We start from the raw sequence: 23,094 nt of genomic DNA on the forward strand, positions 1-23,094 counted from the left end.
ATATTCAAACATTTAAATTGTCGTATGCAAACTGCTTCTGCCCTAGAAAGAAAATCTGTATAGTATAGGATGATTCACAGGCTGAAAGAGTGACTGATATTCAGAGCGGGAGACAAAAAAAAAAAGGGGAAAAAAGGGAGGGGAAAAAAAAAGAGAAGAAGCTGTAGACTGGTAGCAAAGCAGAATGGGTGGGGGTTTAGCAGAACGGGAGACAGAGCCAATGGGCTAGATGCAGGCTGGATGAATCGGATAGCAGGCAAGTGTTTTAGAGAAACAAAAGTCTGTCAGGGCTGTTATGCTCTGAGTGTGGAAACACAAGCAGTGTCCAGAAGAGTAGAAATTTTGAGACATCTGGATATAGTGCAGGAGGATTCTAGGAAGGACTGAGTGACAAGTTGCATTTACTGTTAAGGCTTTACTACTCTGTTCAGAATTTCTACTAAGACTTGTGCTAGAGTCTCAAGAAGAAGGTTAGCATATCCTTTCAGATACAGGATTCCCTCCTAAAATTTAAGAAGAGTCTGGAAGAAGTATCCTCTGGTGTATACATTTCTTCTTTGTCCAGAGAAGGAAGACATCCCTCACTGACTCCAAAGTGCACAAATGACATAGCAGGGTGGCTTCATATCTGAATAAGGCGATGGAAACAAGGGCTACATTGTCACCTTTCAGATCTCACAATCAAGACGTACCATTCTGGGGAGGAAAAGGATTTGAAGTCCCAATTGGATGGATGAGAAGCACATTCTTGCAGATATTGCAGTAACACTCTGGAGCACTAGCCAAGATAACACTGTGGAGCACTAGCCCAGAACAAAAGGCAAACAATAGGACGGGGTGTGGAACATGACAAAAGGCTCGATTATTCTGGTGTGATACTGGCAACAGGCAGGCAGAGGAGTTCATATTGTAAACTACCAGTACTTACAGTCTTACGATTTTAGAAAATTCAGAATTATTCAAAATCACTTTTATATCCTGTAAAAAAATGCATTTACTATAGGCTACAGTTTTGAAATAAGGAAGTACCTTCTGATATTTTTGTCACGATGCACTAGAGTCATGAATCCAAATTGTTTGCAGCCAACACAACGGCAGAAAGTATGTCACTTGTAAAATGACCTCAGCTTCTCAGGGCCCAAGTAACTCCAGACTCAGCTGCACCAAAGCACGTGAAAACCACATTATGTGTCTCACCAAGAGCCCAGGCGGTGGATGCATTTGGATGGCAGGGAGCCATCAGTGTGCTGAAGTGCTTGGAGTGACAGAGCTCAGCAGGAGCGGGATCAGCACCGTGCCCAGCTGTGACCACTTCTCCCCTTCACCGCAAAGATGACATGCGCATGAAGCACTGACCCGTTGAGTACTCGGCCCAGCCCTCAGCTTCCAGGTGGACTGAATGGGTCACAAAGGTATTTCCCGAACCCGGGCTAGTTGCAACGTTGGTTTCCTCGGTCTAAACTGCTCCCGAGGCCCCGGCGGTGCGGGAGCCGAGCTCCAGGGACCACTGACTACCCGGGGCCGAACCGCTGCAAGTAACGAGGGAACGGTCCGGCGGGGGCCACCTGCCTGCCCCGCCGCCCTCCCAGGGACCGTGACCCGGCGCTCGCTCGGCCGCGGCGAGGGCCACCCCGGGGCAAAGCTTCCTGCGCTCGGCCGCCGCCTTACCCAGGAGCCAACCTCCCGGGCTCCCGCCGCCGGGGGTGGGGTGAGGCAGCAGATCGCGCCTTATGCAACCGGCTCAGGGAGCAGCCGCCGGCGCCCCGCCAGCAGCTCGGTGCTGTCCGTGAGTCCCGCGGGCGCGGGGGAGGGCGCGGGGTGCGGCGCGGGGGGGCGGCTCTCGCCTCAGCCCTTCGCGGTGAGGAAAGGAGCTCCCGCCGTGCCCGTCCTCGCTTCCCCCGCCGGGGCGTGTCGTCCCGCAGGTGCGGAGCCCGCCGCAGCGGGGGGAGGCTGAAGCGGGCGGGCGGTTCCCGGCGGCGGCCGTGGCGGGGCTGAAGCGGGCGGCGGGACCGAGGTGCGCGGCTCGCAGTCGCCGTCGGCGGCTCGGCTCTCCCTGCCCTGCTGCTGCCTGACCGGGACGCGGTGGGGGCTTCCCAGGGCGGCAGCGCACCTCTCCGGAGGCGGAGAAAGCGGGTGAAGCCTCGGCGCTTACCGGCTTTCTCCGCAGGCTCCGCGACCTGCCCGGCTGCTCCCTGCGTCCCCGCTCCGTGTGTCCGGCCTCCTGGCTGGAGGGACACGAGCGGCTAGGACGACCTTTATCCACTCCCGATGCTGCCCTCCTGGGTACCGGGCGCTGCTGCCGGGCTTGTCTCCTTGCACCTCATCCAGAAACTCCTCTTCCCCTACTTCTGGGCTGACCTGAGATACCTGCTGAAAGTATTGATGTATGGGCTGAGAGTGGAGATGTTCCGGCTGCAAGGGAGGATTGTCACCGTCCTGGACAAGTTTGTGAAGCTGGCTGAGAAGCAGCCCCACAAGCCGTTCCTCATCTATGAAGGGAAGGTGCACACCTATCGGGACGTGGACAGGAGGAGTAACAGGGTAGCGCAGGTGTTCCTACACCACGGGGCTCTGAAGAAGGGTGACACGGTGGCCTTGCTGATGGGCAATGAGCCAGACTTCATCCATGTGTGGTTTGGACTGGCCAAGCTGGGCTGCGTGGTGGCTTTCCTCAACTTCAATGTCCGCTCCAGATCTCTCCTGCACTGTGTCAGTAGCTGTGAACCCAAGATACTCGTTGTGGGAGCAGGTAGGGTATACATCCGATTCGCACATCCAAAGCTTTTAATGGTACATTTCCCTGGTGTGTGTCTCTCCAGCTCCTTTACTGAAAACCTGATTTACAGATGTTCACAGAATGAAAGAAACCTAGGGCTAAAAGGGGCTTCAAGAGATCATAAAGCTTAAGCCTTTCAGGCAGAATCAAGTATATCCATGCTTCAGGGACATCCATTTGAACTTTTCTTTAAAAACGTGCATTGCAGGAAGGTTTGCAACGTCTAAACCCAGCCATTTCCAAGCGTTTAATTGCTTCAGTGGTTACTTAATGTGTCTCAGAAACGATTAAAGTGATCTATTAAGAATAATTTCCCATTCCTTTTTAAATAGTCAATTTTAATCTTGTTTAAGTCATTCTTCTCCTGTACTAGCTCCCCATCTTTCTAGTGATCAAAACCACTGCAAACCAGAAGGTCAAAGCTCACACTGTACAACTGTTCCCAGAGGTATGAGAGTCTTCCAGGGGATAAAATTGAGAGGTTTTTTTACAGGCATAGCACATAGGATGTTGATTTGTGATAACCAACTTACTGTTGGCATTGGATTGTAGAAGAAATCACTGTGTTTGTATAGGAGATAATAGTGTGTGTTTAAGTTTCTAAAGTATTACGTTTTTATTAAGTGCTTCAAAATAATTTAAAATCTTGATGTAGGCATACTATGTATTGTGCATTAAAATTTGGCTTCAATTACAGAAATGTATAAACTGAAGATGGATCCAAAACCTAAACTTGCCTCAGCATTTATGATCAAGTCCAAGTGAACCTGCAACGCTAAAAGATCACACAGAACTTTGACATTTGGTTGGAGGAGAGTATTTAAAAATATTAACTATTAATGTTTTCCTGCCTCTCTAAAATTATTATTTCAAGTCTTCTCTGCCTTATTTCTATTTCACAACTTCTTGCCTTATTCCTATTACACAGGTTGTGGCATTTTGCATCCATAACACCTAAAAGGTTGAATTTCCTCCCATCTGTTCTCTGCGGCTGCAAATTTGTGCTTTCAAAAATGTATTTAAGATTTTCCCTTGCATATTTTTTAATCACAAATTTTGTCATTGTATATGGTATAATGGTTTAAGAGTGCTTGGTAATTAAAGCAAGCTGATGAAACAAAACCCCATGTAAATACAATCCCCAAACATATGATAACAATGCTTCTGAACTGACAGGTTCTAGTTTTGCCTTCTTACTTAATAAAAAAAAAATAATCTAATTTAACACCTTCTCATGAATATATGCTTTTGAGCACATAGATTGAGGAATGGAAGGAATTTTCAGGAAATTCTTGCTATTGACTGTGGTGAAGGGGAACTTTGGATCAAACTCATATCTAAGAGTAATCTTCATTAATATGAAAGGTTAACTAATGAATGAAACAAGCGTTTGCAAAGGCAGGAACGGAGTCTATGCTTCTCCGTTTTTAATGTGTTACCAGCAGTTGATGATAAGAGCAACTGTGTTGAACTAACTTGTTCTAAGAACCTACCTCTGCTCACAGAAGAGCTATGTGCAGACGGATAGCATAACAGAGACACCAACAAATTAATCTCTAAGCTGATCTTTTATGTGTTGGTCTTCTTACTTGATTCATGAGTTTTAGTCTCTGGATTAAGGTGTGATGGTATTCTTCTTTGGGACTTGGAGGCTCTTTTTTATCTGTATCTGTGAAAGAAGTTGAAGTTCTGTTATGTCCCTGTTTATTGGCCACATGGAAAAGGAACCTCTCCAAAGGAGTCTGGGTTTTGCAACTGAAGGTTCATATACCATTCAGTGACTGTGAGGACTAACTCATGCTACTTTTGAAATCAAAACATATTATATGTAATTATTGTACATAATAATTTCCCCTAATGTTTATAAAAATTACAAGGCAGTATTTAACACTGAGGTTACACAGGCAGATAATTCTCAGAAGTCTGTTAAACATCTTTTCGTCCAGTGTTAGTTTGTGTTTCAAGGGATTCTTCCTTACTGGTAGGCATGACTTGAACTTTCTTCTTTGTTTTGTTCTTGTGGCACCATTTTCCACAGCATCGTACACAGTTTGAACATAGTATATTTTTTTTCAAAATATCTACACTAAAAACAATCAACCTGTGGTCTAATGTCTGTCATTGTCATAGTCAGGCATCATGTTTGGCAACTAAGATTTTTTTTTTAATCAGAGATTAGTATGTAATGGTATTATTTCTGGATAGTGGAAATTCTAATTTTCCAAAATATGTAGGATTTTCACCCTCCCCAAGCAAATACAGGCCTGACTTAGCAATTCCATTTCTTGTAACAGTTACAAAACTATCTTTTTGATATTTTGGAGGACCTTCAATCTTGTTGATATACTGCAGCACAGCAGAAATTGTCCTCTTAACAATTTGACTGTTAACTGTCTGTGCTCAGGAAGACCAAATTTACTCTTGAAATTCTTGTCTGTAATAGCACATTAAATAAGGAACCTTTATTCAAATCCACTTAGTATTAAGGTTTCGTCTGTGCTGAAGGGAACCTTCCATCTTCTGCTGATATCTGGAGCAATTCCCACAAATAATTGTTTATTGCTAAATCTTCCCTGCTTGGAATGGTGGTGTAGCCTTGCTCTGCATGAGATGATTGCATCTTGCAGCTTCTTTTGGTACATCTTGTCATTTTTCCCAAACGCTTTTATTTTTTACAAATGTGATACCTCTATCCAAAAAGGCTGAGTACTATTTATGGTTGCATTTTCTTCCACACCTTGTTCAGTCTTTCATGCTGCCTCTTGCAAGATCACTCTCAACTGTGGAATTTGCGCTCTTCTGTTTTGTTTTATGCCTGCATATTTTTCAGAGGTTGTGGTTTAGTAACCCGATCCAATTAGTATCATCTTGTCTTTCCTTCAGCACTTGCAGTCAGACTTTCTTCTGGTCTGACAACTCTCTAATATTTTGATCGCTTTTTCTAACTTTAGATGGGAGTCTTCCGATAGTGCTAAATAGTACTTGGTTTTGACTTACGTATTCTATGAACACTCTGCAATTGAACGTTTTATTCTTAAGGCTTAAATATGTTATAAAAACTTCAAAATTTCTCTCTCTTGTCAGTTTCTTATGTGAAATTAATATCTCTAAAAGGCTGAGTTTTTTCTATGACGGCAACGTACTTTTTATTCATTTAGCACAGTCTAAGAACTTCTTTTTTTTCCTTCTCATCCAACTGCAGGCTGTAAGGCAAATGTAGATGCTCTGATTTGCCAATATTTAACCTTGGTGTTCCTTTCCAGTATTTCCACTTGCCTGTGTGACAGAGAGAGATTTTTTGCTGTAGCTGCTTTCATTTGTCTGCAGTGTTCCCAGAGCGTTTAGCTCTTGCTTTAATTTGTTATGTAACATTCTCACACTTCCATTCCCAGAAACGCTGTCTACCACCACTCCCATTCTGGGGAATGTTTGTTGAAAGAGATTCAAAAGTTGGAGTTTAAAACTGCATTTTTAATAAAGCAGCAGTTACTAACATGTAAGTAAACAAGGAACTCGGAAATAAAAAGAAGCTGTATGCCTGTCTATCAGAATGCCAGCATTACTCTAGACAGCAACCTGACGTGTTTAAAAGGTATCTGTCCGTACTACATTTGTTTCCCGATTATGCCACCCTTATTTGTTTTAAAACTACTTGTTAAAGAGAGGAGTAAGGTACTACTTAAAATGAAGGCACCTTTTGAGGCACTGTGTCCCTTCTAGAGAATATTTCTGTTCGTTGGAATCTTGCTTGAACAAGGGATTACATTTTATCCTTTGTACCCGTGTAACAGCAATACTGTTAAACAACTCTTAACAATCTAGTGACCCATCAGAAAGGTACAAATGGAATTTGCCAGTGTGTTTGTAGTGTGTTGCTGCTCAGAACAATTCAGTTCTAAGTAGGATGTCTGGTTGTGGAGTGTACATACCATACAGACACATGTGGGCAGCTTGCTCTATGTGGGCCTGCTTGAGCAGGGATGTTGGACCAAGACGACCTCCAGAGACCCCTTCCAGCCACAGCCATCCTGTGATTCTGCAGTTCTGTACAGAATTACATCTCCCAGCTGTGCAAGTATAGCATTTTCCTGGCCAGGACTCTATTCTTGCACCAGCAGTGCTTTCTGCTGCTGCTGAGCGTATTCTGAACGTCTCATCATCTGAGCTCAGAACCAGGGTTTATGCTGGCAGTAGTAAAGGTCATACAGAAATGTGTCTACATCCTTGAGTAAGAGAGTAGACAAAGTCTTTTTAGGTATTTGTGAATTAAGGTCATATGGTATCATATACAAGTAGCAGTATCATCTCTTATATGTTAGTCACTGGGTTAAAAAAATAATGGATTTTATAAAAAACATATTTTCTTAGCTATTTGGAATAAAAAGCTATTTAGACCTAAGCATTTAAGACAAGGATACCATAGAAGACCTGCTGAAGGCACTCTTATCTGCTCTGTTAGACACCATATCTCTTTGATCACTTGCTTTTACTTGGTCTGCAACTCCGTCACAGATGGCCTTTGAGTGGAAAACGGTGCCAACTGTGATTCCCAAGCCAGTTTCTGTTTTACTACCTTTACTGCCTTCAGTGGCATTACAAGATACCAACGTTGATCTTGAGGCACAATTGATTTGTAAGTTCTGTTATTGTTCCTTAGTGAGAACAAATGCTGAGTGTAAGGAGTCGCCTGGGGGATCAGATACAAGTAACAATTATTCTCCAAGGTCAGACAGTGTGGGGACGAGTTTCGACTTGCCGTGGCATACTGAGTGTATCAGCCAGAGTATAGATCAAAGTTATGTAACAACTTTTTCATACAGTTTTCCTTCCGAGTAACTTTCCATTCAGTACATGTTGATCTCATAATCTGATTTATTCCTTTCATCAGTGTAGGACTGTGTCCTTGCCAACAGGCTGCATTGTTTCTTTGCTAGAAAATAACATAAAAAACCTTTTGTGCAACTTGCAGTCTATGACAGTAGTTCAAAACGTATTTTCCTTGCTTTCTCAAAAGATGTAACTGAGTTTTGTATTCATGTGAATTTAATGTAACAGTTTCACAAACTTTTTGTTGAATAATGAGATGCTTTAAAAACAAGAGGGAGGAAAAAAAAGCATAAAAAGCGGAGAAGAATATTCATCTCGACCAATTGCAGTTTATTTTTTTCTCCTAGTAGAACCCAAATAGTTAGCAAATGGTGAAAATTCATATACAAACTATGTAAACAATGCACATAGAACTGCTGACTACATTACCAAACTTCAGATAACCAGTCGTTTCTTCCAAAATAAATAAACCAAGACCTGAATATACTTTCATAGTGTAAAAAGCAAACAAGTACTTGAGACAAACCACAAGCTTAAATAGCTAAATTGCTTTACTATAATTGCTTTTCTGTATGGTAAAGTATGCGAACAGGTGCATCTAGAAATAATCAAAACTATAGTTCCTGCAAGAGGGCTGTTTTTTCCTGACACATGGACAAGATGATATGTAAAGACCAATGAGCCCTAACACAATGTCTGGTGCAGAAGTTCTTTGTTCATGGAACAAAACATTAGTTGACTATCATCTGAATTATTCTTTGGAAATATATTAGTACAACTGAGAATTATCTTCAAACACCCCATGCTCCTGTGTGTTCCAGAAGTAATTTTTGGTTTCTGGCACATTGAATACAGCTGTTTTAAATTACTCTTTCTTATTCAGGAAATCACTTATTATTTCTGCTGTTCCTTGCTATCTAGCTAGAAATTTCTTTCAAGATAACGTATAATTACAAGCTGTTCACATATTGTTCCAAGTACTAGATTTCTGAGCACAGAAGAAAAATTCTATTCTATAATTGATTCATAGTTCAATAGAAGTTAAAAACCAAGCAAACCTCTGTACAACAACAAAACCATAGGTTTTTTGAGTGTTTAGAGAAACAGTAAACAGTGTGTATGTTTAATTTGAAGGTTGATCTTAATTATTTAAAGTTAATATGTTTCACTTTGCTAAAAGGGAGCTATGCTCTCCTGTCATTCTTGAATCTGAAATAATTGTGTCTGTAGAGTTCAAATTAATAGTTGCCATCATTCTTCCTTTGAAGGAAGGAAAGAAAAGAGGGAAAAAGAAAAAGAAGAGGTAATTCCTCTTCTTTTTGACAAACTTGCACTTCATGTTACTCAAATATACAAAGAACTTGGTGCACATCTTATCTAGAACTTCGGAATACTAAAAATTGGAAATATTTGTGAATTTCTTCAAATCGTGCAGTCCTAAACAAAAATGTCTTCTGTGGAGAAGTTGGAAGTTGGTAAGTAATGCAGCTTCATCTTCATGACTTTCAAAGTGATTTTCCATTTTATCAATGGAAAATAAGGAAATGCTGTAATGATTGCTTAGGTATCTGCAGTACTTTAAAAGGGTGATACTCACTAAGGTTTTTTTTACCAGGCCTTTTGCAAGAGAATGGTTTTCAATTAAACAATAGATGGAATTTAATTTACTATGACACTTTGGTTACACAGGATAATTTTGCGTGATGACTTTTATTGAGCAGTTTTTCTCAATATTTGTGTATCACATTTGTTATCTGGTAAGGACACTACACAGGATGGACAGCTGAGTCTGGTTCAAATGATTACTGGAAGCTGAAGGAGTCAAGAAATTCTTAACAATCCCTAACAATTAACAGTCTTTAACATCTTTACTGGTACTGTAGTTGGAGTCAGTGCACCAATAAAGAATGACAGAGAGTGCTATATGCTTTTACTGTTTTTGAGAACAGAAATGCTGCTCCAGCCATTTCTAACACCTGTGTTTCTTTAGCTAGATTCTCAGCCTGACTTGTATCTACACAAACTATCATTAGTATGTTTAGGAGACATATATATTAGTATACTTAGGAGACATATAGGAAGACAAAAATCAGTATTAGAAGGTAATAAGTATGTAGTTATTCTGTCACACTTGGTTTATTAATAGCTGGTTTTCATTACAAATGATACTGTTGTATTTTCATATTTATTACTTGAAAAATATACCCTAATTTTTTAATACGACAACAAACAGAATTAGTGTGCCAGTGAACCTTGACTTTCAGTGCATCGGGTTTCCTGCAGGTAACACTATTGTCCTTAACATTATTTTTCATTCACATTTTTTCGTTCTATTGCTCTGTATAGTGGAAGGGGACTGTACTCCAATGATTCAAACAGGATATATATATATGTCTTTCAGATTTTCGTAATTATTTGGATGATTCCTTTCTGAAATCATTCTGCAGTGCAAGGAAGTTAGAACACCAAAAATTGAATGTCACGCTTCATCGGATCTATTTAGTAAACATTCATAAAACATATAGAACTTGTGCTCTGTAGGCTTCAGGTTTGTAAGACATGTTTAGTTGAAAACAGTAGGCTACATCTCTGCTATAGCAATAGAGATTGGTATGTCATTCATTAAAGTATATGCAGCAGTCCATCATTAGGAAAGTTGTTTTCTGAAAGATTAAAAATCTTCCATTATTTTGGTGTAAAATTTATACAAGGGAGTTCTATTAATGGTATCCATATTTAATATTTGCAAAATGAACTTGGGAGTTGACATCAGGGTTTCAAATGCTGGCTCTGGCCAATGCCTCATTATGAGGTTCTGAGTGAGTCATGTCAACTTTGTTTGTTTATTCATCTATAAAAACTGAGATAATAACATAAATTTATACCCCAGGGATATTTTAAGGATTAAATACATAGGCTGAGATCCAGCAAAGCACTTAAGTTTTAAGTATATGAGTAGTTCTAATGAAAGCAATGTTATTCCTATTCTTCAGAATTTTCCTGGATTAGTAGTTTAATGCCTGTGCAGTGTTCTGAGGAAATGACAGATTTTAAAAATGCTTAGAAATATAAACATAAATACAAAATCTATTGTTTAAGGATTTGCCTCTATTTATGTTTTTTGATTTTGTTTAATCTGACACTCTCTCTCACAGTTTCTTTCCTGATAAGCCAACCAAATAGATCTTAGTTATGCTGCTGTTTTTGTTTTATAAAAGTGAGTTTGTATTTATGTCCAGGTAAAAGCCAGTAGAAGAAATGGCTTACAGTGAATGAACTTGTCATTACAAGAAAATAGAAGTGTCTGACATACCTAAAATCAGATTCAATAAGGCATCTAAGACACTCAAAGCAGTACATAAATAGCCATGTGGTTCTTTGGCAGTGTCTGAATAAGCCATGGACCTGTATCGTATTTCTGTTCTGCGAAATTCATTTACTTGTGTACATGATACAGTTTTTTGTTTGTGTGTTTGTTTTTAAATTAGTCACTTCTGTGCTTTAAAAAAAAAATACAGCTCAATGAGAGATTGCTATTGAGGGCATTCAGGGAAACCTGCACTGTAATTACCAGCTATGTATATATTTGCCTTGCATCTTCAACAGACTTCTTCCGTGATTCATTTGAAGTTGAAGGTTAACTACACTTGGTTCTGGTCTTAGCAATGACCAAGGGCTATCCAAAATGAAGTGAGAAGCAGGAGCTATTAATCAAGGCTCACCATTTTGCCTTGACAGCTAGTTGACAATTAGGCCTTGTGGGATCAGCAGGGATTTTACCACATTATATCTTGGTTTTAAGTGAATTTTTTGTTCTGTTTCATTATTATTTTATTGAATTTATTTATGTCCATGAGGTGACTTTCATTCTTCTTTCTATTATGAAAAGTAAAACTTTCAGAGGAAAAATACTTTATTCACTAGTTTTGTGAGGACATAATGTAACTAACATTATTTTATGTTAATTTTTAAGATTTGCTTGGAACACTGGAAGAAATTCTTCCTAACCTCCAAAAACATGTTAGTGTTTGGATAATGACCAAACACCCCACTTTTCCAAGTGTACATACACTTTTAGACAAAATAGAGGCAGCATCTGAAGACCCTGTTCCAATCAGTCGACGCTCTGCCAACAGCCTCAAGTCGTCTGTTTTATATATATTTACTTCAGGAACAACAGGTATGTGCCTGCTAAAGAATCTGTATTTTCCTTCAGCTTTCGTCTATAAACTTGTTTTTCTGAAACTCTAAACTTTTGGTTCATCTTTTCATAGTAGGATATCATATTTCTTATCTAGAAGCATTATGGTAGAAGATAAGCATGTGTTTTGTCAGTGACTGTTTATATTCACTGGTTTATGGGCTTCTTTTTTTTTCCTGTCACACTGTGTAAATACTATGAGAAGCTTCACCTTTCATTACTTGACAGCTAAGGTGTTTATTAAATGTTTTGTTTTTTCGCAAATGGGTTTCCAATGATAATAAATATTTTTTTGTGATCACATACCACTGCCTAGCTAATATACCTAACATTGTATCTGTAACTTTAAGAAACAATCTTCAAACAAGCAAGTAGAGGTTTGGGTGTTTTTCACTCAGGTTCTATACAGGTCACTGTAGAGACAGAAAATAGGATTAAGTTACTAGCCTTTTAGTTTCGAAACAGATGGCTGAATTTATTACCAGTGCTCCAGCAGCTAAGAAGCTAAGACTTTAAAAAAAATGATCACTGACATGAGAAGCAGCATGATGTTGTTAAGATAAGCAGATTGGCGTTCTCATTCAGCTGAACATGACAGTTTTAGTCACAAGGAGATTTAAAATCATAGAATGGCTAGGGTTGGAAGGGACCTCAAAGATCATCTAGTTCCAACCCCCCTGCCATGGGCAGGGAAACCCTCCACTACACCAGGTTGCCCAAAGCCTCATCCAACCTGGCCTTGAACACTTCCAGGGATGGGGCATCCACAACTTCTCTGGGCAACCTGTCCCAGTGCCTCAGAATGAAGAATTTCTTCCTTCTGTCTAATTGCAATCTCTCCTCTTTCAGTTTAAAGCCATTACCCCCTGTCTTATCACTACATGGCCCTGTGAAAAGTCCCCCTCCAGCTTTCCTGTAGGCCCCCTTTAGGTACTGGAAGGCTGCAATAAGATCACCCCAGAGCCTTCTCTTCTCCAGGCTGAACAGCCCCAACTCTCTTAGCCTGTCTTCATAGGAGTGGTGCTCCTGCCCTCGGATCGTCTGAAGATGTGTTTTATGGTTTTGTTCTTTCATGCAAATAATTATTTAATTTATTTGCTTCGGGTTCTATGGAAAAATTAGGAAATAAAAATTTGAGTCTAGAATAAAAAAATTAGGAAGGTATAAATACTGTCAAGAGGTCAAGTATGTTTGTAATACTACTAATACAAATATGATTGAGAATGCTGGTTAAAAGTAAGGAGTTTTAGCTAAAACATATTATAGAATTCTCCAGGTAGGAGGATTTTGTTTTTACAACTGCATTCAGAATATCTGTGTGAAGTGTCAAATTTTAGTTATGTAGAATTTAAGATATTTTTGAATGCTTGTATGTATTACATTAATTTACATTGGATTTCATTTATAGAGCATGTAACTAAAAGAATAAGGCTTGTTTAGTCTGAAGAGTACGGAATAACTAATTCTAATCTAAAGTAACTGAGCATTTTCCATACATTTTGATAAGTTAAGAGCATAATGTTGCTCCTAAAATCAATGACTGGTAAACTTAGTTAAAAGAAAGAAGTATCTTGCACAGTCTTGTCTGTGAAGGCGGAAGGAGAAAACTCAAGACTCTGTAGAGCACTTCTTGCTGTAAGTTGTCCATTGGCGACATAGGCCTATTGCCTTTTCTCTTTGGTGTGATGGGTTTTAGAATAGCTTTGAAGTGTAACTAGAATCTCCACAGATTACACTTCCAGTTAACAGCTCTAGTTAAGTCTTCAAATGAACAGTAGCTTTGCTAGACTAGGTGAGAAAACTTTCTGAATCATTAAATTTTTTTAAAAATCATAACAGTTCTCACTGTTCATCATCAGGACTCAGACTGTGTGAAATTTGTGTATGTACGTAAGAACATATGTGAAGCAGGAGCACATCCCCTACTCGAATAATGGATACCAGAGTAGTAGCCCAAGAAGCTCTTGCATAGGAGTCTGCGTGTTGCTGAACATAAATTCTGTGCTGAACCTGAAGGAGCTTGTTAAGAAGGACCTAACTGGAGTGGACTTTTTGCTGGCTTTTTTTTTTTTTTTCCTAATTCTACATAGTCTTCATAGCACTCTAAAACAAATCAGTAGATTTAGATGCACACATCTTAGAAAAGCAGCCGCTACACGATCTACTTTGTGTAGATCCCATACCTTTCTGAATTATGTTACGGTCACTATGAGTTTTGCCTGAAAGAGATCTAGTGTGATGCCTCTTTATTTTAAAGCAAGTCTTTATGTGGAGTAGATGCTTTTGGCCTTTTGTTGGCTTTATATAATTTGATTGCATGCTAACCATGGAGTTTCTTCATGTTTCCACCTGTTTGAATTGACTTTATGTCAGATTAAATAACTAACAGACAAGGTTACAAATTGGCTTATGTATCTTCATTTTTACAGAACAAACATGCAATACTGTGTTAAATAGCCAGTTGTCTATTAATGGCCATCTAAACAGATGGCTGAAAATTTGGTTACAGAAGAATTGACTCTTTTATGATTTTAGAGACCTTACACAGGAAAAAAGAAAATTAGTTCTCTTAAAGAGAGACTTTATGCATGGTTTTGTGTTTTCATTACAGGTCTTCCAAAGGCCGCGGTCATCAGTCACATGCAGGTTCTTAAAGGAGCTGCTGGACTGTGGGCTTTTGGTGCTACTGCAGAAGACATCATTTATATTACTCTGCCTCTTTATCACAGTGCAGCATCTCTTCTTGGCATTGGTGGATGCGTTGAATTGGGTAGGGCTTGTTTCATTTAATTGTGTTGTTAATAGACAATTATTATTAAAATGTATAAAACACAGGTTCACTGCCATTAGAGAAATCAAATGAGTAGTCTTTTTGGAATAGCTTTATATTTCTGTCTTTTGGAGATGGGGGGGTGTTATAATAGTGAAAGATCTCTTACAAACTTTATTTGTGGTACTGGAGAAGAGTTAGTTATAGTCATTTGTGTCACAAATGTTTTTAGTTTCTGTTTAGGTAAAAAGGAATTTAAAGACATAATATTTTCACAGTGTGTATAGTGCATTAGTATATGTACAGACTAAGCATTGTACGGTGGAACAGAGCTAAAATATATTTTGATGAACTTAAAAAGACTTACAAATAGATTTACAGTAAACATTCTGCTTTGTCATATATCATTAGATGATATATAACTTTTTTCCATTTAATTTGTGTACTGTTTTGTTTCAGACAATAAAATATTTTACAGAGACAATGTAGGTGTCCTCAATGACTCTGTTATAAAAGACTTATTTGGAACTTAATGGCAAATATTTCCCATTTCCTGAAGCATCAAGGACAAGTCAGAGCAAGGGAAGGATCATTGGATTATGCATTAATTCTGTCTGAATCTGCATTGATGAATACTTTCTTTGTTGAAAAATGAGGTCTCAGTGATACCCAAATGATTTGCTAATTCAGGCTGAATTTTCTGCATATTTTCAGTTAAACTCCTTTGAATAATGTTACACCATCACCAAAAAGAAACTGTCTTCTTGCTTTTAGCCTCTTATCTTTACTGTCTCGCCAAGGAGAGGACTGGGTTCATCTCCCTTCTTTGTCTGCCAGGCTTGAACGCACATCTTGTAATAAAACAGCTTAGATACCATCTAGTACTCTGAACAAGGCTGCTCTTACTTCCTCTTATATTCTATTTTGTGGAAATAGTGAACATAACTAGCTAAGCTGCCATATAGAGAAAATGCTTCATTTCATTGTCTACTGTTTCCATAAAGGTGCGACCTGTGTGTTAAAAAAGAAGTTCTCAGCTAGTCAGTTTTGGAGTGACTGCAAAAAGTACAATGTGACTGTCATCCAGTACATTGGAGAACTTTGCCGTTACCTTTGCAGCCAGCCAGTGGTAAGTGGAGCCAAAATGATGGCTATTCATCTGTAAGTGATATGTACATTTATTGTTCTTCATGCGGTTATGTTAAAAGGGAGATAAAACTGTACTGAACCTCTTTCTCTGCCCTTCTTTTTATGCGAGGTTCTTCAAATATTTGGTGATCAACAGACTGTAAAAAACCCAAATAGGTTGAACCAGGAAGGTGTTAAAAGATTTTGAGACTAAAACCTCATTCAGTATCGTTGGGTGAGAAAATATTATTTAAGAGTTTCACAATTTAAGTTCAGAAAACCAGGATTACTGTTCCGATGTCTTTTCAGAATTTTCAAAACTTTGTTTATTGGCACATAATTATATCAGAGGTCTCAAGTTTTGTAGATCATGTTTTAGCATTGTTTTGGCTTGTGGAATGTGCTTGTTTTGAGACCATCCAAAACATATTTTAAAATTTGGAAGCGGTTTTGTCTAGGTTAGCATCTCAAAGGAAGAATGCCTTTTGTTCCAATTAAAAAGCTGTTCCAGACAACAAAGCTAGTTTTGTTAAAGCGACCTTCCTCTCTGAAACTGTTAGCCCTAACTTGGAAACATCTTTTCCCTTGGCAGTTAGTAGTGTGATGGTTTATCTACATGGTATCAAGTACGAAGTGTGCTGAACCTGTTATAATTACCAAGTATATAGCTGACTCAGGTTAACTGAGTTAGCTTTTGATCTGGCTGTTTTCTGGTGTGTTTCTGTATTTACCCATTGACGAGAGAGAGAACTCACGATGTTTAGGTTAAGCTAAATGTCTACAATTGATTGGAATTAATTCAAGATGTATGGAATAATACAAACAGAATGGATATAACCTGTTGCGTAGCAAACCCAACTTTCTGTCCTCAAATGCTTGAGGTAAATGTGTCAAAATGAATATGAAAAAAACGTTTATAATCCAGTATAAACTAAAATTCATCTTGCTAATGCTGGCAATTTACATCTATTTATGAGCTGCAGGTTGTCCTATTGTGTTTCAGTGATAAATCCTAAATGGTACATCATACATTATCTTACCGGATTAAGTATTTTAATAAATAACTTTACACAGTTACTTATGATCATAAACAGCTTTAATTTTGAATACGAAATGAACATAAATAGCAGCTTCCAAGTACCTATGTAACATTAAGCAAAAAGAACTATACCCTCTTTTAATTTAACAAAAGGTTTAGAAGAACACAGAGAAATGTGTGAAAATGTACAGGAGTTGAATGCAATGCACTTGTTATCTCTTTGAACATTCTCCTTTTGCCTCTATCATAATTTCATTTTGTGATTGCAAAAAAAATAATCAGTGGCTTATTTCCTTTTCAGTGAATTTTATTGAAATGACTCACCTCTTAGGAAATGGTGCCAATAATTCAAATTAATTAATCCAAAAATTCTTTTCTAATCCAAGTCCTTATGATTTTCTAGAATAACCTCCTTCTTAAGCAGTGTTCTAATTATTCAAAGAGAGTGCAAATCAGTCTTGTTTTCCAGCAGAATAACAATTTTTATTAATATCTTAAGTAGCTGACAAAGGAATGGAAAAGGTCAGTGTAGATAAGGCACTGGATTTTTTTTTCTCCTGAGATTTTTCAGAAGGGTGTTTAAGTACTGCAGTGGTGGGTCATAGATCCTGCAGCACTATCCATGCATGCCTCAGCAAAGGGAATGTTCTTGAATTAAAGAGAGCATGGCTGATGTCCCAGTGACCACCACTGGCTGTGATGCAAAACCAGAATAGTGACACCTTTCGCTGTTTCTTTTATTGTGTGGGGTTTTTTCTTAATATTTTTTTTTTTACTTTTTAACTTCATAATAAAATAAACAAAAAGTTACATGATAACAAAAAATCAAGTTAAAGATCATAAGGAAAATCAAAACATATGAAGGGCCTAGATTTTATAAATTGTGATTTTTCTTCATTGTAGGCTAACGTGATTTCCCCAAAGGCATCTCCCTTCCCTCCAACACTTGCCCAGCTTTACTGTGTTTGCAGCCTCAGATATTAGTTGTTCCCCTTTTCTGTGCTTTAACTATACAGTTAGAGTGTAACATTTTATTTTACCCATTTTATCCTGTTTGGTATCTTAAAGTAAGAATGATAGATTAATATACTTCATTTTCGAAAGCAAACTCTTACCAAGCCTATATAACTATTCTATTTATTAATTTATGTGGATACTTTCTAGGAGCTGGCATGTCTAAACCTTTTGCTCTGTGAGGCTACAGGTTTTTGTTTTGCTTTGTAGGTTTTGGTTTTTTTTGCTAGCTAGCTGAAGAGAAATCTAGTGTACCTTATAAAGAAAAAATTAAATTATAAAATGAATCAGTTTGACAGCTAGATACTTGAAGAAAAATAGTAAGTATTTATGATGTTCAAACTGGAAGAGAAACATGTTCACACAAGTAAGTGGAAGGATTTAAAATATGTTATGCAGTCTAATATTATTTTTCAAGTAGGTGAAATAATTTGCCAGGTTGTTACCTCTCTTTAAGTTTGATTAACTTGGAAATACTAGATGTACTAGCAGCATGAGAAAGATATGGCTAATACAAGTTTTAAAGCTGTATGAAGATACTATGTGGGCAGTGTTCTTGAGCTCAGAGTACTATAAAGCCCTTCTAATGAACATAGATTAAAACCAAAGCAATTATCTTAAGTGCTTGGGGTATTTTTTAACACTAAACTTGAAATAAATGGTGTATTTCTAATAGTTGGAGGCCACAGTGTGTCTTCTTATGTTGTAGATTTGGAAGAGAATTTTTGGCAAGTCTCTGTGGTAGCATAGAAACTCTTGGCTTAGCTTTTCTGATTAGTTTTGTCTTGTTTGATCCTCCTGCCTCCCACTCACATCTGCAACAGCTCTTGAAAACTCTTTTGCAGTAGAATTTTTCTGAAACCTGTTCTGCATATGGTTTGGTTTACTAACCTGTTGTCTGGAAAGAACATTTCTTAGAAAAGGAAATTATCTTTTTTCCTTAAATACAAGTACAAAGACCTTGCATTATGAGACATTAATAGATTTTGCTGGGCTCCTGAATAAGTGAGTAATCCTCATGCCTGCCCTCTACCAAGATCTTTTTATGCAGTCTTTTGATCTTAGTGAAAGTATAGGAGCCAGAGTTGATGGCTAGTAGCCTTCAATAGCTACAAAATGGATCCTGCTCAAAGATATTAGCATGACTCCAGTGAAATAGAATATTCAGAAAATTAATAACTTGATCTTGCTGGCTGACATTGCTCAAAGTCTCTATTAGTGATCTACCAAATTTCAGAAGTAAGGTATAGACTGGCTCCCTGTTTCCTCTCTAAGCAAAGGCCTTGGAAATACTTCTCTACTAATCTGTGGATGTATTTTCCTTAGATAGTTGCAACACATTTAAAATTTATCTTCTAAAATGTATACAAAATATTCCTAATGTGTCGCCGCCGTGCCGGGGACAGAGAGAAGAATGACACAGAATTCAGGTCCAGGAGAAAATGCCAACGCCGACAGCAGCAGCAGCAGCATGAGCCGTTTATTAATTACAAATCCGTATATATATATATATATATAACATGGTTCACAAGGATGGCCAAGGCAATTGGTCGCTTGACCATCCACCTCCCAGAGTGATTGGCTAAATGCTACAACACCCATTTCAAAACAACTTTCCCAGTGTGCCATAAACAAGACTGCATAACAAGCTACAGGTGCAGGATAAAGTCTTAGTTTACAAAATCCTCAAACTGTTTCTCAGCTAGCCTGCATGGGAAAAAGAACTTTCACAGGACGCTGCAGTAGCTGGAAAATTTCTGCTTCTAGCCTTTTTGTATTCACAATTCCCCCTTTTTGTTTAAGACTAATTTAAAGTAGGCAGAGAGATTCTCCAGCAATGCCATATACATATACAGATACACATATAGCAAACCCAGTTATACGTCCAGTCATTAATTCTAAATAGCCTTAAGGGCTCTACATTCTGACTCCATAACATAAGAAACTTTAAGTTCAGTCTCTGCTTGTAGAAGGACCGGGCTGATGGTCGATGTCTTGGTCGTCATCAGGAGGATCATCAATCGAATGATCCGCATTCTGGCCGTCATTTGAAGGTTGCCTTGGAGGTTGCCTGTTCTGCTTCTGGTGCCGCAGGTCAGGGCGAACGCATCTTGCAGGTAGCCATCGTACCCCAGTATCTGTGGAAACGCAAGCATACCCACGACCCCAAGCAATAAGCTCACACGGGCCTTCCCACTTCTTAGTGAGTAGGTCCCGTACCCAGACTTTCGCTCGAGGCAGGTGCGTCTCGCCTGAAGACTGCAACGAAAGAAAATGATTCAGAATAACAGGATTATTTGAATTTGGTGGCACTGTAAGATGATTAATTGTATATAATGCTTTTTCTAGGCGACTCTGTGGGGTTTCTCCATGCATTCCCCCTTTTTGTTTATCTAAAACACGCTTCAAAGTGCCATGAGCGCGTTCAACAATGGCTTGGCCAGTAGGAGAATGCGGAATACCCAAGGTATGATTTACACCCCATAGGTGTAAAAACTGCCGTGTCTTCTGTGAGACATAGGCCGGGCCATTATCAGTTTTCACAGAAAAAGGCACGCCCAAGACCGTGAAGGCGAGTTTCCAATGGGCAATGGCATCACGACTTTTCTCCCCAGAATGAGCAGACGCCCACATAGCTGAGGAGAAAGTGTCAATAGACACGTGCACATACTTAAACCTGCCAAATTCAGGAACATGCGTTACATCCGTCTGCCAAAGCTGCAGGGCCTTTAGGCCTCTGGGGTTTACCCCCGATGGCAGAGGTGCCGCAAGTCCGTGGCAGTCAGCGCAAGCGCTGACAATGTCCCGAGCCTCAGTGGGCGTTAAGTGGAACTGCTTCTGCAGGGTGTGCGCACTTTGATGGAAAAAACTATGCGATGCCTTGGCTTGCGCAATTTTGTCAGGCTGAGGCGCTACCCACGCAGGGTTAGCTAGCATGTCAGCCCTGGCATTGCCTTCTGTTATAAAACCTGGCAAGCTGGTGTGACTATGGATATGCAAAATGTAATACGGATGAACTCGAGCTTGAATTGCACACCACAAAGTTTTCAATAGTGAAAACAGAGCCGCATTATTCACTTCCTTCAAAAGTGAACAATCTAAGCGTTGGGTTATGTCTGCTACGTAGGCAGAATCAGTGACCAAATTCAAAGGTACCTGAGAGAACTGCTGAAAAGCCATGGCAACAGCCCTCAGTTCAACCAACTGGGCTGAGCCTGACTCGTGGCCTTCCAGCACCTGCCACTCAGATTCCTCCTTCCAGGTAACAATAGCTTTCCCGGACCCGTCGGTGAAGACGGTGGGTCCTTGCACTGGCACCCGACTATTTTTTGGCCGCAAGGTAAAGCTTGTCGATTTTGCCAATTGCAGTAATTTATGGCTGGGCAGATGATAAGCAATCTGTCCCGAAAAGTTTTGCAGCGCACTTGGCAGAGGAGCACTGTTAGTAAGGCTCCACTCAAAGTGTTCCTGCTGTACTGGAAGAACAATTGTCGCAGGATCTGCTGCCATTAATTGCAAACACCTTTGGCGGCATTTGATTATCAGACAAGCGATCAATTCAAACAATGTGGATGCTGTCTTTTTTGGCTGATGTGGCAAAAAGACCCATTCCAGAATATGCAAAGGGTTGGGCCACTGTTTATTCCACTGGCCAATGATACCTGTAGGATGAAAATCTGGAGTGGTAATGAAAACAGTGATATCAATGGAGGGATCCACTCGATAAACCTGACGAGCAGAAACAGCCTGTTGAACCTCCTCCAGCGCTCGTCGCGCTTCAGGAGTCAATTTCCGAGCTGAATTCAACTCGGGGTCCCCCTTTAAAATATCAAAAAGCGGGGAAAGTTGTGCTGTGGTTAGCCCTAGATAGGGACGTAACCAATTGATGATACCCAGCAATTTCTGAGCATCATTCAGGGTTTTAATAGAACCCGAGAATTGCACCTCTTGGTGTTGTATAGTTTGATCCAGAATTTTGATTCCTAAATATTTCCAAGGAGGATGCTGTTGAAATTTCTCCGGAGCAACTTGCAATCTATAAGAATGCAGAGCAGCGAGCAGCTGAGGCTGTATCCTCAGCAGCTCGTCCTGGGTGGATGCTGCCACCAGGATATCATCCATGTAATGGTAGCAGTATGCCTCAGGAAACTGCTCACAGACTCCGGACAAAGCTTGAGCGACATACCGTTGGCAGATAGTCGAGCTGTTCTTCATGCCCTGAGGTAGAACCTTCCATTGATACCTCTTCGCAGGTTCGGCATTGTTAACTGCAGGCACAGTAAAAGCAAATTTTGGCTTGTAAAGTCAGCATCAATAACTCCTGGGTGTACAAAGATCCCTTGAGTGGTGACACTAGATCAGACAGTTGTGCCCCCTGTCCTAGGGGCCCGAATGCATCCAAGGGAACCTTATAAACATGACAGGATTCTAAGATGACTGTTGCTGCGGTGTGCACATCCACTCCGATTGATCCCTGGGTGCCGGCTCTAAGCTGGCTGAGTAGGCCTGTGTCGGTGCCATGTCCTGGGGAAGTATTTGTCTCTGAGCACACATCCCCTTTGCGCTCCTGGTCGAGTTTCCCGAGCGTGTCAAGGGTCGACCATTGGCATGGTACATAGATTGACAGTATTTTGCAAAATGGCCTGGCCTATGGCATCTCTCGCAGTGAGCAGCTTCCCTGTTCTCCTTATTCTTCTTCTTTTGCCTAATCTGTTTCTGCTTGCTCTCAGCCTTAGGTTGCCTTTTTAGTCCACGATCAGAATTTAATTGAATAGGCCGCAGAACTGCAGCCAGAGCAGACTTAGGATTCTCAGATCCCACTTTGGAACAGGCTTCAACCATGTCTGTTAGTGTGGGTTCCCCTGGCAAAGCATCTATGATCTTTCTACACTCATCATTGGCATTATCTCTTGCTAGTTGTCTGCACAACAGCTGCCGCAAGGTCTCATCTTCGACCTGCTTCTCGAGGGCTGCAGCAATCTGTTCCACGAAAGATAAAAAATGCTCTTTCTGCCCCTGAGTTATTTTCACATATCGTGTTTTAGGAGCAGCCATGTCCATACCTTTTAATAGGGCTCCCATACCAATCTTCTGAGCCTGCTCAAGGACCTGAGGATGCCAGGTGGCTTGAAGATCAGGATCAGAAAAGGCATTAGCTCCCATAAGAGCATCTGCTGAAACTCCATGTCTAGGATCAGTTGGAGGCAGTTGCATATTCCCAGCTGCAGCTTTTTCAGCCATCCTTCTCCAATTGGCCTCAAAAACTGAATATTGTACAGGTTGAAATAATACCTGACCTAAATGCTTACTATCAAATGGAGGAAGCAGCTCAGTATTCA

General features: G+C 39.8%; 1 protein-coding gene across 1 annotated transcript in view; it reads left to right on the forward strand.

Moving 5' to 3' along the window:
• Positions 1-2,268: 2,268 nt before the first annotated feature.
• Positions 2,269-23,094, forward strand: part of SLC27A6 (solute carrier family 27 member 6) — a 49,047-nt gene continuing 28,221 nt past the window's right edge. Inside the window, exons 1-4 of the mRNA XM_086629113.1 lie at positions 2,269-2,749; positions 11,577-11,783; positions 14,416-14,574; positions 15,579-15,703. Of these exons, the coding sequence (XP_086485239.1) occupies positions 2,269-2,749; positions 11,577-11,783; positions 14,416-14,574; positions 15,579-15,703 (972 nt within the window). The remainder of the gene's footprint in view (positions 2,750-11,576; positions 11,784-14,415; positions 14,575-15,578; positions 15,704-23,094) is intronic.

The sequence above is a fragment of the Tauraco erythrolophus genome, chromosome Z (genome assembly GCF_009769465.1).
Source record: "Tauraco erythrolophus isolate bTauEry1 chromosome Z, bTauEry1.pri, whole genome shotgun sequence".
In the NCBI taxonomy this organism is placed as follows: domain Eukaryota; kingdom Metazoa; phylum Chordata; class Aves; order Musophagiformes; family Musophagidae; genus Tauraco; species Tauraco erythrolophus.